This window comes from Dasypus novemcinctus, chromosome 21 (genome assembly GCF_030445035.2).
Source record: "Dasypus novemcinctus isolate mDasNov1 chromosome 21, mDasNov1.1.hap2, whole genome shotgun sequence".
Taxonomy (NCBI): domain Eukaryota; kingdom Metazoa; phylum Chordata; class Mammalia; order Cingulata; family Dasypodidae; genus Dasypus; species Dasypus novemcinctus.
In genome coordinates this window covers 86405888-86423430 of record NC_080693.1, presented here as the reverse complement: position 1 = coordinate 86423430, position 17543 = coordinate 86405888, and the positions used below count along the sequence as shown (strand labels likewise).

The following is a 17543-nucleotide window of genomic DNA, read 5'->3' as shown; positions in this document are numbered from 1 at the left end:
AGTTGGTGTTTCTGTGTGATGGAGCTGGACTCAGATGCGATCTCTTTGCACAAGCCTTTCCTGTTACTTTACCAGAATTGTAGTTGGTGCTGGGGTTTAATATATACCCAGGGGATCTGAATATCTGGACTGACCATATGATAGCCAGGCCCCGAGCTTCAACAGACTCCAGCTCCTACACTCTGGTTTGTTGGACTTACCCCACTCAGCTAACATGGAGGTGAAGAATGTCAACCACCACACCATGGAGCCAAGAGTGCCTACAACTGAAAGCAGGAGGATTGCATCAGCATCCATGTGGAATCTAAGACCCCTCTTGACACAGATGTGGAGTGGACACAACCAATCCAAGGTCCACAGGATGAATAGAATATGGATTATGGATTAAAGTGGACTTACTGATATTCTATTCAATAACTATTGTGATTAGTAATCGAAGAAAATGTGGCATTGGTGTGGAGAAAGTGGCCATGGTGGCTGCTGGGTGTGGGTAATGGGAGGAAGAGATGAGATGTGGCGGCGTTTTCGGGACTTGGAGTTGTCTTGGGTGGTGCTGCAGGGACCATTACCGGACATTGTAGGTCCTCCCATGGCCCACTGGATGGAACGTGGGAGAGTGTGGGCTATGATGTGGACTATTGACCATGAGGTGCAGCGATGCTCAGAGATGTATTCACCAAATGCAATGAATGTCTCATGATGATGGAGGAGAATGTTGCTATGGGGGGAGTAGTGGGGTGAGGGGTATATGGGGATCTCATATTTTTTTAATATAATATTTTTTAAAAATGAATAAAGACAAAAAAAAAGATAATATGTAAAAAAAAAAATCATTTCTAAATTCTCCAACTGAACTTTTAATAGAACCACTAGCCATGTTTAAAATTCTGAATTGACAAAAGGCAGTTCAAAATCAAAATACATGTCAAGAATTACTTTACTGCCAATCCAAGGCACTGTTCAAACCTCACACTAGTGACACGCCACCGAGAAACGCCTTCAACTCCTGGGGCTTCACTTACTTCACCAGCAGTGTGAAAGGGCGGGTGTCTACGACTGGTGGAATGGTTTCTAACTGTATACTGTTGTAGAAGTTGAGTGAGGTTCAATTATTTGTGTATAGAGCAAATAGGCAGACATGAATAGTTTGATACCAGATGACATTTAAAATATCCTAACACACAGATGCTTTCATCAAGCCCTCCAGAAATCGAATGTGACCATGAAGAGAAGATAAACCTCACCAACTGCCCTCATGTCTTCCTGAGCTTGGAGCAGAGGCTGATCCCACTCGGGTAAGAACTGGACACGTGGACACTCTGCCTGTGCAAGGACAGCCTGTCCCTGAGGCGAGTGGCCCAAGTCTCGACCATCAGGACCAGCACCCCGTGCTCTGACCACCAGGACACAGCAAGATGCCACTGGGTGCAGTGTGGGAGCCCAGTAAGCAGGTGCACAGGCCGAGGCGGTCAAGGAAACAGGGAAACAGAAGCAGGTACAAGGATTTCTGGTCATAAGTCAGAAATGTTGCTGAAAGAAGTAAAGTGAGTTCCTAAAAAAAGGGAGTTGCTATCTTCAGTTCTGAATCCTCAAGACAACTCAGTCTGCATCATCAGAACCGGGCCTGAGCTCGCCATACCCCAGCTGCCCCTGCCCGCTGCCCGGGTAAGGAGGAGAAATGATAAATGGCCACTTGGATTTTTAGCCAACAAGATTCTAGAAACTATGAAGACGTAATTAGAGACAATTAAGGTAGCTGCATTTGGAAGGTAACTTAAGAACTTTGTCATTTTTTTCCTTCATTTTGTTGCTACACACATCAAAGCCACACTGACTCCAACCCCAGTAGTCCAGAAATTATTATAAAGTGCTCAGAGAAAAGGTGAGCTGTTAATTTTTTAATGCAAAGGCCTCTCCTGCCCATGGCTGCTGCCCAAAGTCCACCCTCCCTGAGCCTTCTCCCTGCCCAGCAGCCACTGCAGGGCCTTTCTCAGCCCTCACCCAAGACAGGGAGAAGCAGTGGGGCCCGCCGGCTGCTGTCCGCCCTCCACGTGCACAGCCTTCTGGACCAGAGCCCAGGTCCTCAGGACAGCGTGTATTTACTCACACCAGCCCCGCACACTCCAGCATGTGCGTTCTGCACAGCGAGGACTTGCAGAGCAATCTGTGCAACTTTTCTAAGAATGCTTAGGATTTTTCTTTAAAGGGTCAAATACTTTTAAGGAGGGTCTAATATGTGGGAAGATTTCTAGAAGTCAGGGCGGGGGGCAGGGGGCAAGTGCAGAGAACTCCCCAACTTTAAGAAACTAGCTCTGGTGAGAGGTCAGGAGTCTTGTCTTTTCTAATGTTTCACAGTAGCAACAAATGTCCTGATGATGATGGCCTGGGTAAAAACGTTAATTATAGCACCATAAAAACACTCTGGCCAAAAAATACAACCAAAGGAGAGAGATAGGCATTCTTTCCAGACTGGTGTCTCAGACCATTTAGTTCTTTCCTGGGATTTTCCTCTGTAGATTAATCAAAAAGCTAGGTCTTGGGTAGACAATGAAAAATGCCAAACGTAGGTCTGAAAGTGTGGATTCCCACCAGCATTTGAAACCAGCACGGTGGGAAGCACTAGAGCATCTCCTCGCAGCGTCCCACCAGGGAGAGCCCCGGTCAGGAAACCCATTTTAAAACGGGCTGTTAAATTGACAATTTTCATTTTTCTCTGAGAAGAACGGGGATCTAGTTCTTTAAAGGAGTAAGGTTGCAAAATGGAAACGCTTTTCTGTTTTAAGCCAGAGAGGAAGAAATCTGAAGAAGGAAGAACACCCAGAGACTCAGTGCCATCACCTTGGAAAGGGCAGCGCGGAGTCACGTGGCAGAAAGCGCACGGGGAGGGGCAGAACTTGGAAAATGGAGAGTGTGCGTCCCCCACGGGAGGCTGGGAAGGCAGCCTGCGCGTGGCGTCCCCCGTGAGGAATGCAGCGTCCTCCTTGGGGCCTCTGAGCTTCAACACTGCCGTTGCTGGCAGCAGGCGACAGAGGGGTGCTCAGCCACTCTCTGCTTCCGGGGGCTGGGGACCCCTCGGGAGAGGAGCAGAATCACGCCGGCAGGTGGTTCAGTCTGAGACCCCTGCTTCTCTGGGACCGCAACCTCCACGCGGAGGGCTGGCCCTCATCCGTCAACCTTCTCAGCAAGAAAACCTTGCAGTGCTCAGGAAATACTTCTTAAATAAATGAATGTCAGGAAACACATGACGATAAGACCGTGAGGGAAACAAACTGCATTACCGTCTCACCAGCCTTTTCAGAGTACGCAAACCCATCAAGCCCCGGTAAGTGGTATTCCAATAACCAGAATCTCTTTCAGGAAAACAGCGCAACCAAAGCAGAGAGAAGCAAAGCAGCGGGCCAGGTGCTGCACCCAGCTGCACTCAGCACGGAGACACCCCAGGGGGGTGTGCAGAGACCCCACGTCCAGGCAGACGCCAAGCTCTGCTTGCGCAGGGCCTCTTGCCCCAGCAAAGCTGGAGTTACTAAAGCACAGGCAGGAGGCGCTGCCTGGAGGCACTGTGTGTGTTTTTAGAGAAACCCGTTTTTTTAAAAGAGCTAGAATTTTTCGTTTTAAACACATCTCAATTTTGAAGATTAAAATATGGCAAATACTGCTAGAAATTATTACACAATGTATTGAGAGCCTGTCCTGGAGCTGGACGTCTGAGAGGTGCTGTCCTGCGGTCAACAGGGGGGGCAGCAGGTGTGGGCAGCCGGAGGCCAGGAGGGAGGCTGCGGCACGAGGTCTGGTTTTGTACCTTCTATGAGGAAATATTAAGCGTCAGGCTGGTAGACGATCTTTATTATAATGTGTTCTAACACGTGTAGTAAAAACCGTTCTCACCCTCTATTAAATAGGGAACAGTGGACCACCCCCATTCCGTGACCCTCAACTACACTGTTAGGGTCAGAGATCGATTCTCAAAGGCTCAAAGGAATTCTGCAGCCATCCTTGGTTCCTCAATTAATTCAAAAATCCTTCTTTTAGGTTTTTAATGTTCTATATTTCAAACTCACCCTTTCCCAAACTGTTGAATTCGTGGGGTTCTACCGTACATGCAGTAAATGGCCACACATAACAGACACACGGAATTAGAGAAACCCACTCAGTGTACAGGCCTGCACATCAGCAGTGCCCAGGGCAGCCGTGGAGCAGGAGGCCCTGGGGGCCGAGGGCCCGAGGCAGCGGGGGCCCCTCAGGGACCGTGGGGAGGGGCGGAGGGGGCGGGCAGCTTCCCGCTCATCTGCCGCATAGTGGCCAGAGACGCCAGCTTCCTCTCTAGAACTTCAGAGCTGCCAGTGCTCAGCTTGTGAGGAAGACAGGAGACAGCACCGGCAAGGGGCGGGATCAGCACCCTCGGCCTCACTTCGACACGGCACGGTCCACGCACACTTGCACACACGCGTGGGCACACGCACACCTGCAACACTGAGGCGCAGGTCTGAGTCTCCCCCAGAACCCCCACGCCCCAGGCACCCAGCAGGGGTGGGCGGGCGCTGCGCGGGCACCAGGGCCCTGCCTTCCCTTCAGCAGAAGGCACCACACTCCCCCAATCCCGATTTCTTAATCTGCCCTGGAGTCAACAAAACAGCAGCTTAATCCCCGCAGCTGTCAGTCAGCATCTGCAAGCGCAGCAGCGACAGGCAAGAATAACGGAAACGGAGTTACCTGCCAGCCCTTGTCCGCAGTCCTGTAGTAGGGGTAATTCTTCGTGATGTGCGTATAAATTCCATTTAGGGTGAGCTGTTTATCAGGAGCCATCGTAATTGCTTGTACTATTAATTGTGCATAGGAATAAGGTGGCTTTGAATCATCCTGTATTTAAATTTAAAAAAAAAACAAAACTTTCAACAGTAAATTATCACAATTATATACTAAATTTACTAAAATTCAGAATTTTTAGTGTTTTTAAGTGTTGCTGTGATATTGCTTAAATCTTTTTCTCTAAAAATAATATAATTAGGAGAAAATTTGGAAAATGTGGAGGAAACAAATAGACAAGTGAAGAGTAGTATAAAGAAAATTAAAAACCACACGAAAAGAAAATCCAAATGGCTGTTAAACAGAAAAGAAAAAAAAAAGCAAAAAGCTGCCCGAGCCCCCTGGAGCCACCGCACTGGCCACGACCCCATGCCAGCACAGCAGTAGTCACAGCAAGGCTGCGAGAGGCGCGTGCCTGTAGTGCACCCCACTGGGGGCTGCTGAAGCTGGGTGCACACCCTGCCTGGCAGCCCCCCCAAGGGCCCCAGGAGATGTGGGGGGCATGCAGGGCACAGCAAAGGCCACGGGGCGACCCGAACACTGTCAGGAGTGCCAGAGAGCAAAGGGCAGCTCCTGTCAGGCCTCGGCGTCCGCAGGACCCCACGCTGCTGGTGGTGCGGCCCTGGCCCAGGTCACTCAGGCTGGGGGGCTCCCTGATGCACTGACCACGTGACGGCCACACTTATTCGCACTAGGTCCCGCCGGGAGGGGTGCCGCCCGGGTGTGCGCCCCTGAGTACACAGCGACAGGGACGAAAGGCAAGGCATTCGTGCCCTCGAGGGAAAGGGTTGATCTTAACGCAGGCCTCGTGTGGCACCGAGCACGGGGGCGCTCACCTTAAGACTGCTTTCCTTTGAAACTGAACAAGTGTGAGTCCCTAATGTCACAGGACGTTAACGTCAGACCAAAAAGACCATTATGCTAAAGAAACCAGACACAGAGCACTGCATGCTGTAGGACTCCATTTACATAAAATGTTAATATCAATCAATTTATTAAGATGGAATTAGATTAGGGGTTATGTAGGGCTGGGGAGGGACAGAGGGATTGAGAGGGACTGCTAAGGGGTGTGGAGTTTTTCTTTTGGGATAATGAACATGTTCTAAAACTTCTTGTGGTGATAAATACACAGCATTGTGATTATACTAAAAGCCCCTGATGGTACAATTTGGGTGGATTGTGTGGTACATGAATACATCTCAACAAAACTGTCTAAAAAAGTAAATGACAAAGAACACATTCAAGATGACACAAATGTATACGGAATTCGGAAATGAACAGTTATGCCATAAAAGATACAGGCCGGGCAGGAAAGCAGGGCGGGGAGGCAGGGCGGGCGCAGTGCGCTCCAGGCTTTGACTTTGCAGGGGGCATTAGTTGGGGGGTGGGCACCTGGAACCCCAACACCCAGACCACCCTCTCTTTTATTTTTTTTATTTATTTATTTATTTTTATTTATTTCTCTCCCCTTGTTGCACTGTGTACTGCATGAATATACCTCATCTTATAAAGACGGAATAAAAGAAACACTGTACATGTCTTTCTCCTTGTTCACCTAGCATCGTATTAAGAGCATTTCCATACCAATATTTTGCACGATATTCTCTTACTAGGATACCATATCTTAAGCATTCTTTTCTTATAGGGCAGTTAGGTTGATCTTCAATTTTCTGCTTTACATAAATCTGTGAAATTTTTGTCCATCTCCTTAAGACAAAGTCCTAGAAGGGGAATTACCGGGCCAAGAAATAAAAACGCTTGGAGTATTTTATATTAGAACTAGTATTTTATATCCAAAGAGGTGACTGCCCTCCCGTAACGTGCGTGCACGCGTGTGGCCTCCACTGCTGGGCAGCGTGCCCCAACTCCAAGAATGGCTTCGTGGAACGTGCTGGCGCGTGTTCTCTGCCCAGCCTGTGTCCCCTCACCTCTAGCACGGGAACGCCACCTGCCACTGGAGGTCCTCAGACACGCCGAGCGCGACGAGCCTTTACAGAGCTCGGCACTGAGGGCGGAGACTCGCCCGCAGCTCACCGATAAGCCCGTCCTCTCAGGTGTCCGTGTCACTGGCGCATGACACCATGCATTTCTGCAAAGGCACCGCTGCAGTGTCAGCAGACAGGGGCCACTGGTGGAGAGCAGTGTGGGCTACACAGCATCCTCCGGGGCTACTGTTCCAAGGCTCTAAAACATTACCTTTGGGCTGTCTCCTCCGGAAGCTTCCTTTTCATTCTCTGGCTGTGAATTGTCAGCCATTAAATTGAGGTCAGATGGTATTACACGGCCCAGCTTGTACCCCGAAGACCCCGCTCCACGGGGGCTGGATGGGCAGGAGTTTGCAGCGCTGTGAAAGAGGAAGCGTTCCTATTATTCTACTACAGAACACACATCATACTGTGTTTCACTTACTGGCTCTGATTTCACAGAGAACAAAATATTAAAATAAAGAACGTAGAGAGTATCAGGATTTCCTATGGAAAAAATGGACTCATCAAGTATCTGTGGAATTTGAGAAGAGAGGTGACAGGGCGTGTGCGCTCACATATGCTATCTCCTGTGACTGTAAATACACTCGCACGGGAGGTGGTGGTGCACTCGTGCCAGGGTGAGGAAGCGGAGGCGCGGGGTGGCCCCGCCGCTTCCCAAGGGCTCAGAGCGACACGGGAAGATCCACAGCGCACGCCCCACCCGGGGGTGCAGTGCACACCCTCCCCGCCGAGGCGCCGAGGCGAGGCTGAGGCAGGACATGTGGGGCTCCGGCCACCCCAGAAAGGACAGGCCGAGTCTGGCTAGAGGAGGGAGGGCAGCCGGGCCGGCGTGGCCGCTAAGGGACAGCCAGCAATTCAGCCCTGGGGGAGTCAGGACCCAGAGCACTGAGGCCGCAAAGGTGGAGGGGCCCTGGGGAGGACGCAGTGCACCTGGCTCTAATTTTGGGTTCTTTAAAACAATAGTTCACAGAAGGGCTGGGAAATGGGAAGGTTCTGCCCCTTATCAGCTGCTGAGGACCGGGCAGGTTCATCTGAGACAGCTGAACACTGTGCTCCCCTGCTGTGCACATTCCACTCAACAGAAAGAGAAGAAGCAGACGTGGCTCTAGCGCTTGAGCCCCTGCTTCCCACACACGAGGGAAGACCCAGGTTCGATCCCCGGTGCCATCTAAAAACAAAAAACAAATAAGAAACAAACAGAAAAACCAACTCAGAGGAGCAGATGTGGCTCAGTGGTTGAGTGCCATTTTCTACACACAAGGTCTCGGGTACAATCCCTGGTCCCAGTAATTAAAAAAAAATAAAAAGAAAAAAGAAAAGGGGTTACTGAAATAGACTGTTATCAAGATAAGACTAGTTTAAAAAAAAACAACAACCTGGTACAGGATGTATAGTTAGATTTCACTTAAGTTTGGGAAAAAAGACAAATATTGCAAATGTGTACACAATTTCTGGAACATACCCAAGAAACTTAACAGTAGTTAACTCTGAGAAACTGCTCCAGAAGGGAGGATGGGGACGGAGCGCCTGGAGGGCAGGGTGGGCAGTGTGGCCTCCTTCCGCAGCGAGCAGACCCCGTGCGCCGCTCACTGAAGGCCTGGCTGAGCCCCAGGGAGGACAGCCTGGAGCACCAAGGAGAGGACGGGCATGGGGCGCAGCGCCCTGAGCTCTGGGGCAGCTGGCTGCCCTCAAAGTCCAGGATGCGGCAAAGGGCAGCCTCGGGGAAAGATGCGCAGCCAGACGTGGCTGGGGGTGGATCTGGGGAGAAGGAGCAGACGTGCTCCACCTGTAAAGCCTCACACTCCCGGAATGGCGATTAGAGGGGGGCGGGTGGTGGTGGTGGTGGTGGTGTGTGTGTGTCTCTGTGTGTCTGTGTATCTGTACGTCTGGGGGAGGCGGCGAGGAAAACAGGACCCACGGGTAGAAGGCAGTGTCTGGCCAGGAGCTGATGCCGGACGCCCACGGCCCAGGCACTGCGCCAGGGTGTGCTGTGCGCCGCTGTCAACGCGGGCTGTACCTTATTCTCCTGGGGGAGCCCGCCCCGCCTCCCAGAGCGCGTTCACTCGAGCTGGGGCTCAGCAAGCGCTCAGCCTGGATGCGCTGACCTCTGCCCGCCTGTGGCATGTTGACCAGGGGTGCGCTGACCACAAGCAGCAGGGCCTGCGTCGGCCACGTGGGGCAGTGCGCCATCAGCAGAGAACCCGTGGGAAGCTCCTCCTCACCCTGAGGGCCCACCCTGGCCCCACACACGCTCTGCTTCGGGCCTCGAGCCCCTCCTCCTAGAAAGCGCACCTGCAAGGGCGGCTTGGGGACTCTTGCCTCCAGCTCGAGCCCGGTTTTTCTGATGGTCTCATGAGGAACACAAGTTTGTCATTTTAATGTGGTCCAGCTTATCAATTAAAACAAGTTGCCAGAATTTAAACACAATTTTAGCAAACTTAAGAAAAATCAAAACCAATCTCAGACTTTAGACTAGTATCACAAATCATCTGACCCAGAAATTCACACTCCATTGCATCTGGGAGTTGGGTTTTAAACCAAGACACTGAGAGCACATGGTCTCTGGACACTGGTGGGCGCCTTTAAGCGCCTCCCCCTCACTCTCCGTGTAAATCACCTCCAGGAGAGGAAGGCGCGGCCGGGCCACAGGTCAGAGGGCAAGGGCTCCCTTGGTAACCCCCCACGGCCCCAGCCGCAGCGCCAGCGCACCTGATGGTTCCCGTGGGGGATGGCAGGGGGCTGAGCAGGTGGGCCATGGTGTCTGGAATGTGGATGGTCAGGGGCGAGATCTGGGGCTGCACGGGCTGCACTGGGGCCTCGGGCGCCCCCTGGCCCTCCCTCCGCTCGCTGGACAGCGCGGTGAACGTGATCTTGATGTTGGTGCTGGGAAACCTGAACGTGCACCTGAAATAAAGCAGACGTCAGAGGCCCTGCTGGGCGCGGGGCAGGACGCAGAGGCTGGCGCGCTGCACGAGCCCCTCGCCGTGAAGGGGCAGCTCGCGCAGCCCCAGAGCCCTCAAAGGCCCAGCTGGCCGCCAGCCCGGAACTGCTTTGTGAGAGAAACAGCAAACGAGGCACTTTGTGACTTGAAGACACACTGGGAACAAAAGCACCCTTAGTCCAGCGAGACAGGAGAATAAAAGGACGGCAGACTCAAAGCCTTGAATGCCACTTAGAGAGCTCCTCCTTTTACAACACACATGTATGTTTTAGGTCTAAGAGTAGATTTCAAACAAGGATTGAATACCACTTGGTATGCATTCATCCTTTCAAACAAATAACAAACATGTGAGTCGTTAAGCAAGCTATAGTTTTGTGGGGGTTTTCTCATATACGAAAGAAAAACCATGCCTTTCCTTTTAAGAAATCTTGTCACCTTTTTCACCAGCAAACAAGAGCCTGAGGCCATCATCCTGTTTAACACTCCAGTTACCTTTAATGTCCCTTTCTTGACACAACTTAGGTATGCCTAAAAAAATTCAAAAGCCATGCATGCCAAATAACTTTAAAGAACAAAACTGTAAAACAGTGCGCATACTCTTAGGATGCCCTTTATACCAGGTCCCGCTAACGTGTACGCAAACAAGCTGACCTGGGCGGCCCGCCTCCAGGCACCTGCACAGACGGGGCGCCCGCCGCTTCCGCTCTCCACCCAGGAGAGTCAGCTGGAGCCTGGGGACTCGCCTTCCACCTGAGCGGCCCCCTCCCAGCTTGAGGCTCCAAGGCTCAGGCTCCCTGGATGACTCTTCCCGGCTTGTGACCTTGTACCCCACACACTAGAAACCCCCAAGTCCCCGTTTCCAACCGCGGCCTCCCCTGGACTGTGGGGTCCCGTCGCCAGCACCCTTCCGACGTCTCCATCTGTGTGGGTTCAGCCACCTCGAATGGAGGACGCCCCAAACCTGCTGCTCCCCCAGGGCCCCGAGTGGCAGCTGGGCGGCACCCCGCCGTCTGCTCGCGGCTCCACTCACACCTCCAGCACGCAGCACCCCCAAGTTAAGAGCGTTTCTCTTGCACAGACGAGGACAGGACAATGAGAAGCCCAGCTGCCTCCTGGTCCCATGCACCTCCCAGGACGAAACTGCTGCCAGCACCTGTGGCGAGGGCCCGATGCTGCTTCACCACAGGACCTGCAGATCAGCAAGCCCCTGGGCAGGTGTCCAGTGTCGCCAGTGTGCACCCACACAAGGCACCCCGAGAAGCCCGGCGGGGCGCAGGAGCCTCCCCCAAGCGGGGGGGTCAGCACCCTCCTTCCACCCTGGCATCGCTTGTCGCCGCCCCCACCCACGACAGGTCAAAGTAGAGGGAGCGACGTCGCCCACGTTTACTAGCCAAGGACCCTGGAAAGCGCCCCAGGCGGTCTGGTGCAGTGCGTGTCTTCACCCGGGTTCTGACTCCACGGTGAGCCCTCCTTGCACAAGTCCCTGTGCTATCCCCGCAGGACCTGTGTCCTTTTAGTATTCACAGTGCACTCTACAAGGCACTCTAAAAAGTAAAAAAGGCAACTATGTGGGATGTAACAAAATAACACGATGAGGACAGCGCAATGGGCTCCCTCTCTTTTTTCCTTCTGCGCTAAAATGGCTGCTTCCTTACTCAGCCTGTGGTTCCGTAGGTACCCGCTCCTGATTACAGCTGTGTCTCCACCTAAGTTACACTCAAAACAAAACCTGTAAGACCGTTTTCAAGCTGTCTGGGCAGCTGCACTGTCTATGATCGTGTTCCCTCAGGGCTCATGAAGGACTGCTGCTTGACTTTTCTAAGCTAGAAATAAAAAAATAGAATGATTTTTGACTGGTTAGCTAAGAAAAGTAAAAGGTAAGTCTTCAACCAAAAGGAAACTTACAGCGGGTGATGTCTCTTAACGCAAAGCTCAACCAACTGACCAATTTAGCCGACCTATTCCCTCAAACCAGTTTTAAAAAAACTACCTCAAAAGCTGCCCTCTACAACATGCCCGGTCCCCACCCCAGCCCCGACGGTGAGCAGGGCAACGCTCCTTTTCGAGGAGGCGTCCTGGACCCCAGGAGTGACCCTGAGCCCGTCCCTTGAGTCTCTTCAAAGAACCCCAAGGTACAAAGGAAAAGGAGCCTGCCCTCTCCTCCCCTACTCCCGGCTGCACACCTGTCGCCAAGCCCCGCCCACAGGTGTCACTATGCAGTGCCGGCACGTGTGTGCTCCCACACAATCACGGCACGGCTGGAAACGGGAAGACAAAAGCCACTTCTGGGCGAGGAAGGAGAGGTCACTCGCACGTCCTTTCCGGGCAGGCACTCTAAGGGGCCTCCTCCTGGGCAGCGGGCCCCAGGCCCCAGGCTCTGGACATGCCACAGACAGTGTGGGCACATGCCGGCGGGCAGGCATCACACCCACCAAGCCCCCGATGTGCGCGCGACGGCCACAGCAGAGGGCCAGAGTCCATACGCCTGGCTCTGCTCACGGGGACACATCTGCAGCCCAGCTGAGGGCGGCCCTCTGGAAGAATCGACCACATCTCTAGAAGAAAGACGAACACTGGTGCACACGGGGTGACATGTCGTTTTTCCTTTGCTGGGAAGGGCAGGCATCACTGCAATGGGCATGACCCCAAAGTAGGTGACAGTTTTATTTCAAATCTTTACAACCCCAGGTAGTGGAGCTCCTGAGGGGCTACGGAGACACCCAGGTCCGATGGTCGTGACAGATGCCTCTGGAGTTCCGTGCCTTGATGGCTCTGGAGTTCCGTGCCTTGCCACTGGGACCTACTTTGGAATTTGTGCTCCTGAGTGTTACAGAGTTGGACTCAGATGTGACCTCTCTACACATGCCCCTTCTGTCCCTTTTACTGAACCTGTGTTTGGCACTGGGGTTGGTGTCTACTCAGGAGACTTGAATCTCTGGACTGTCCATGTGCCAGCTGGGTCCTGAGCCTCAGCAGAGTTGCAACAACTACTCTCTGGTTCATTGGACTCACCAGGACCACTAACAGGGAGGTGAGGATGGACAACCACCACACCAAGGAACTGAGAATGTCTACAACTCCAAGCTGGAGGCTCCCATCCATTAGCCATGGGGGGTCAAGGCGCCCTCTCAGTGAAGAGGTGGAGTGGGCATCACCATTCCAGGGTCCTCAGGATTGGGGAAAAAAATATGGGCAAGAACAGGCTTACTGGCATTCTACTATAGACTCCTTGTGACTCCAGCAATGGATGAAACCATATCACTAACGTAGAGACAGTGACCGTGGAGTTTCTGAAAGCAGGGGAGGGGAAAGAGGTGTAACACAGGGGCGTTTGGGACTTTGAGCTGTCCGGAATGACACTGCAAAGACAGATACAGGACATTATATATCCTGCCATAACCTGCAGAATGAAGTGGTGAGTGAGTGTAAACTACAATGTAAACTATAATCCATGCTGTGTGGCAGTGCTCCAAAATGTGTTCATCAATTGCAATGAATGTACCACACGAATGGAAGACGTTATTGATGTGGAAAAAGTAGGGGTTGCGGGGAGTGGGGCATACAGAAATCTTTGTGTGGTCTATGTATCTTTTAAAAATAAATTTAAATATGTATTTTTAAAAAGTCTTACTGAAGTATATCATTCACCCACGCACATCCATAAACTGTGCCGTATAAGCTGTGAACGTAGGAAGCCAACGCGCACACACCACAGGGCTCCGACGTCACCCCTCCGCCGCCCCGTGCTGCCGAAGCTGCCGAAGCCTGCGCCCCTGCTAGCCAGCGCCCTGTCTTCACCTGCTGTGTTCTCCCCCACCACATGGCAGTTATCTTTTTGTTGGAGAGGATTTGGCTCCGGTGCAGTATCAGCGCTAACCTTTGATGATGTCTGTGCTGTGGCTACACAAAACAAAGATTTCACAAAACACATGGACACATCTGGGGAAAGAGTCATGCATGCGACTTGCTCCACACTGTTCAGGAAAAGAGAGAAAGAGAATGGTAAAGCAAGTGTGGTGACGAGATTAAGGAATCTGGGTGAAGGGAAATGGGAATTCTCTGCACTGTTTTACAACTTTTCTGTCAGTCTGAAGTAATTTCAAAATAAAAAGTAATAAGTATTTTGAAAACTTTCAGAACGTTTTCTGCTGAACTTGGCAGTATAGGACCGGGCTACTCACTGGCCGTGGCCAGGGGTGAGGCTGGGGACAGCGTCCTGTCAGTGATGAAGTCAGTCCAGAAAAAGACAGTGTTGGGAAATCACCTCATTTTTCTAGTAATTAATTTCATTTTATAAAAGAATTAGGGAAGGAGATTTGGCTCAATGGATAACGCATCCACCTACCACACGGTAGGTCCGCGGTTCAAACCCCGGGCCTCCTTGACCTGTGTGGAGCTGACCCATGTGCAGTGCTGATGCGCACAAGGAGTGCCGTGCCACGCAGGGGGTGTCCCCACGTAGGGGAGCCCCATGCACAAGGAGTGCGCCCCATAAAGAGAGCACGAAAAAAAAAGCACGCAGCCTGCCCAGGAGTGGGGCCACACACACGGAGAGCTGATGCAGCAAGACGACGCAACAAAGAGAGACACAGATTCTGGGTGCTGCTGACAGGAATGCAAGTGGACACAGCGAATGGACACAGAGCAGACAACGGCGGGGGGGGGGGGGTTGTGGAATAAATAAAATAAATAAATAAAAGAATTGGTCCACGACAGAGAGGAAACTAACAAATGGCACCTGCTCTGGGACATATTCTCCTTGATCGTCTCCCTCCTCAGTGGACCCCAAAACATTTTCCAAAATGAATGGCTGGCCCCATTCAAGACAGCAGAGGGAGACCCCACAGGGCTCCGACCTCTCACAGATTCGATTAACCAGCCACAATGGGCAGACACTCCTCAAGGCCCGGCACGGGCTGCAGGGCTGCAGTGGGGGGCAAGCCCAAGGCAGGGGCTCTCCCGGCGCCCAGCTGCCATACCTCCCGGGCTCTCCACGGAGCTGGCCAGCGCTCCCGGCGCTCCTGTGTGGATCCCTATCCGGCTCTGGGGGAGCAGAGGACCCTCGAGCCGGCTGTGGTGCCCCGGAACGGGCCCTGCCTGGAGAAAGCAGCTCTCCCCGCTCTCCCGCAGGCCAGGCGTGCTGCCCGGGGCAGGGGGCTGCAGCTGCGGGACGCTCGGGGCAGGGCCAGGCCCAGGAGGGAGCCGTCTCCCAGGGAAGAGGGGGCACTCGGACCTGTAAGGGACCTCCTAGAGCCCCGCACGTGCGAGCCCAGGACAAGGCCTGTGCGGAGGCCGGGAGGCCTGACCTCAGGGCAGAGCGGTTCTCTAAGCTCAGCGTGTGAACAAGCCCTGGGAGCATCACAGCTCAGCCTGAAAGACTAGGAAACGGTGTGCTGTGTGTGTGTGTGTGTGTATGTGCACATGTGCGTGTGTGCGTGCACTGCTGGCCTTCAAGGAAAGCTCTGTCTTACACGAGCTGGACACAAGCTGAAGGAACAGACACTTCAGGGTCTAAATTCCCACAATAACACATTTTTTAAAAAGATTTCTCCCCCACCACCTCATTGTTTGCAATCGCTGTGTCTGTTCATCTTCCTTGTTTCTTTAGGAGGCACCAGGAGCTAAACCCAGGACCTCTGATATGGGAAGGAGGAGCCTAGTCATGTGAGCCGCCTCTGTTCCCTGCTTTGTTGTGTCTCTCATTATGTTTTTCTTTTTGAGTCTCTTGTTACATCACATTGTTATGTCAGTTTGCAGCATCTGCCTGTCGTGCCAGCTCACTGTCTTCTTTAGGAGGCACCGGGAACTGAACCAGGGACCTCCCATGTTGTAGGCAAAAGCCCAATCATTTAAGCCACATCCACTTCCCAATAACATATTAAAATATCAAAATGCTCAAGTCACGAAAAAGATTACAAAACATACAAAGAAGCAGGAAGCAATGGGCCAGCCAAGGAGAAGATGAAGGCACTGGAAACCATCCAGTTGGACCAGGAGGACCAGACCTGGCATCTTCCAGGTCCTCAACATGCTCGAAGAGCTACCGGCGACAGGACACAATCCATGAACATGAAGAGAGCATCAACAGAGAGATGGGAATTATGAAAGGGCCCCAACAGGGCTGAAGACCACAGCAGCAGAAGTTTAAAATTCCCTGGAGCGTTCAACAGCAGACTGGAGCTGGCAGAAGGAAGAGTCAGAGAAGCAGAAGATAAGACAATGGAAATCGTCCAGTGAGGAGCAAAGGGGAGAAAGAATGAAGAGACACAGAGCCCCAGGAAGCCGTGGGGCACCAGCAGGCACGCAGGAGTGCCAGAAGGAGAAGAGAGAAAGGGGCAGAGAGAACATACAAGAAATGACAGCTGGAGACCCTCAAGCTTACCAAAAGACCTTGTCCTCCCAGCTACCCGAGAGCAGCACACTGGACACATCACGGCACCCGTCACTTGGCGCCACCCGCCACAGCCCTGCACCACGGCCCTGCGCACGCACAAGCACCAGGTGGTGAAGGGGGGGTCCAGAAGGCCACAGCCCAGGGGTAGCGGGCGCTCACCCAGAAGCGGGCGACAAGTGGACCGCCTCGTGCCGTGGGGCAGCTCGTGGCTGTCCTGCTCCTAAGAGGCAGCAGGTGACCAGCGTCTCAAAACCAGCAGAGGGAATGCGAGGTGACACATTTCAAGGCAATTTAGAACAACGAGAGACAAGCTGGAAAAGATGTAAAAAATCCAAACTACTCCAAAGGAGTCTTTGTCATACCCAGCAATGAAACCTCAACTCCTATCCCCTCGGCTTGCATGTCTAGCTTGCAAAAGCTAAAACGCTAGTCTTCTATGGACACTCGTAAAACACAGTGGTGTCCATTACAGCAGGCCACGCTATTTTAGTGTTAGGTCTAACACGAATCTTCTTCCAGGAGCCCCAAAAGCTGTTTTAGTAAGACATGCACACCTCAGGCTTTAGAGGCCGAGGGCAAGTCTGAACTTTGCAGAAAGTACTTTTCTTGCATTTTTGTTTTGAGACGGCTTAGAAGCTACGCCGTCTATGAAATAAAGCCCTTGCACACAGGCAGGTGGCCTCAAGGCCAGGCTCAGAAAGGCCTGCTGGGCTCCGTGCCCTGCGGCCGCGTCTTGAAATCATCACGATGCCGTCCCTGCGCCTGCGTTTTGTAAGTCAAGTCCAAGGGGAAGCAGGGCCCGTGCGGGGCTGGGAACCTTGGTCCGGCTGCGTCCTGCTGCCCCGCCTTCCGGCCCCGAGAGACTGGACCGGGAGTCCTGAGCGCCCGAGGTCGGCGCCCCCCACGAGCACCCCTACGCCCGAGGGAGCACCACGTCAAACAGCGACGCACACCACGGCAGCATGGGCTGGAGACCCCGGCAGACAGGAAGAGGCTGCGTGCCTGTCCTGAGAAGAAGCGCTGCAGCTTCCTTCTGCGCTGGCCCTTGTCGCCTCAGACACTGATCAGGAAGGAATCCGTCTTTCCAAACGACCGACTCTTGTGCTCCGACAACCGGCTTCAATTCCGGAAGTACTGCCACGCCCCGTCGGGCGGGTGTGGAGGGACCCCCAGCAGCTCCCGAGCGTGTCTCCACAGGAACGTGGCCTGCGGCCCATCCGTCCTGCCACTCACCTGCCAGGGCCCCAGGTGAGACACCGAGCCCCCTCTCCTGTGCTGTTCTTTTGCTCAGCCCCCTCCAAGGCCTGCCATGTAGAGATCCTATTACCGGAGGTGCTGGAAAGAGCACCTGGGGGCACCAGTGACCAGGAGGCCAGCTCAGAAGGGCACATCCCTTCAGGGTGTGTGTGAGGACAGC

At 53.0% G+C, this 17543-nt stretch overlaps 1 protein-coding gene across 2 annotated transcripts in view; it reads right to left on the bottom strand.

Moving 5' to 3' along the window:
* The window catches only part of FOXK2 (forkhead box K2), an 85586-nt gene that overhangs the window by 32039 nt on the left and 36004 nt on the right, over window positions 1-17543 (bottom strand). For both annotated transcript variants that reach the window (XM_071210861.1, XM_058284964.2), the window contains exons 2-4: window positions 9501-9695; window positions 7000-7147; window positions 4711-4857 (exon numbers count right to left, since the gene is read on the bottom strand). In XM_071210861.1, the coding sequence (XP_071066962.1) occupies window positions 4711-4857; window positions 7000-7147; window positions 9501-9695 (490 nt within the window). The remainder of the gene's footprint in view (window positions 1-4710; window positions 4858-6999; window positions 7148-9500; window positions 9696-17543) is intronic.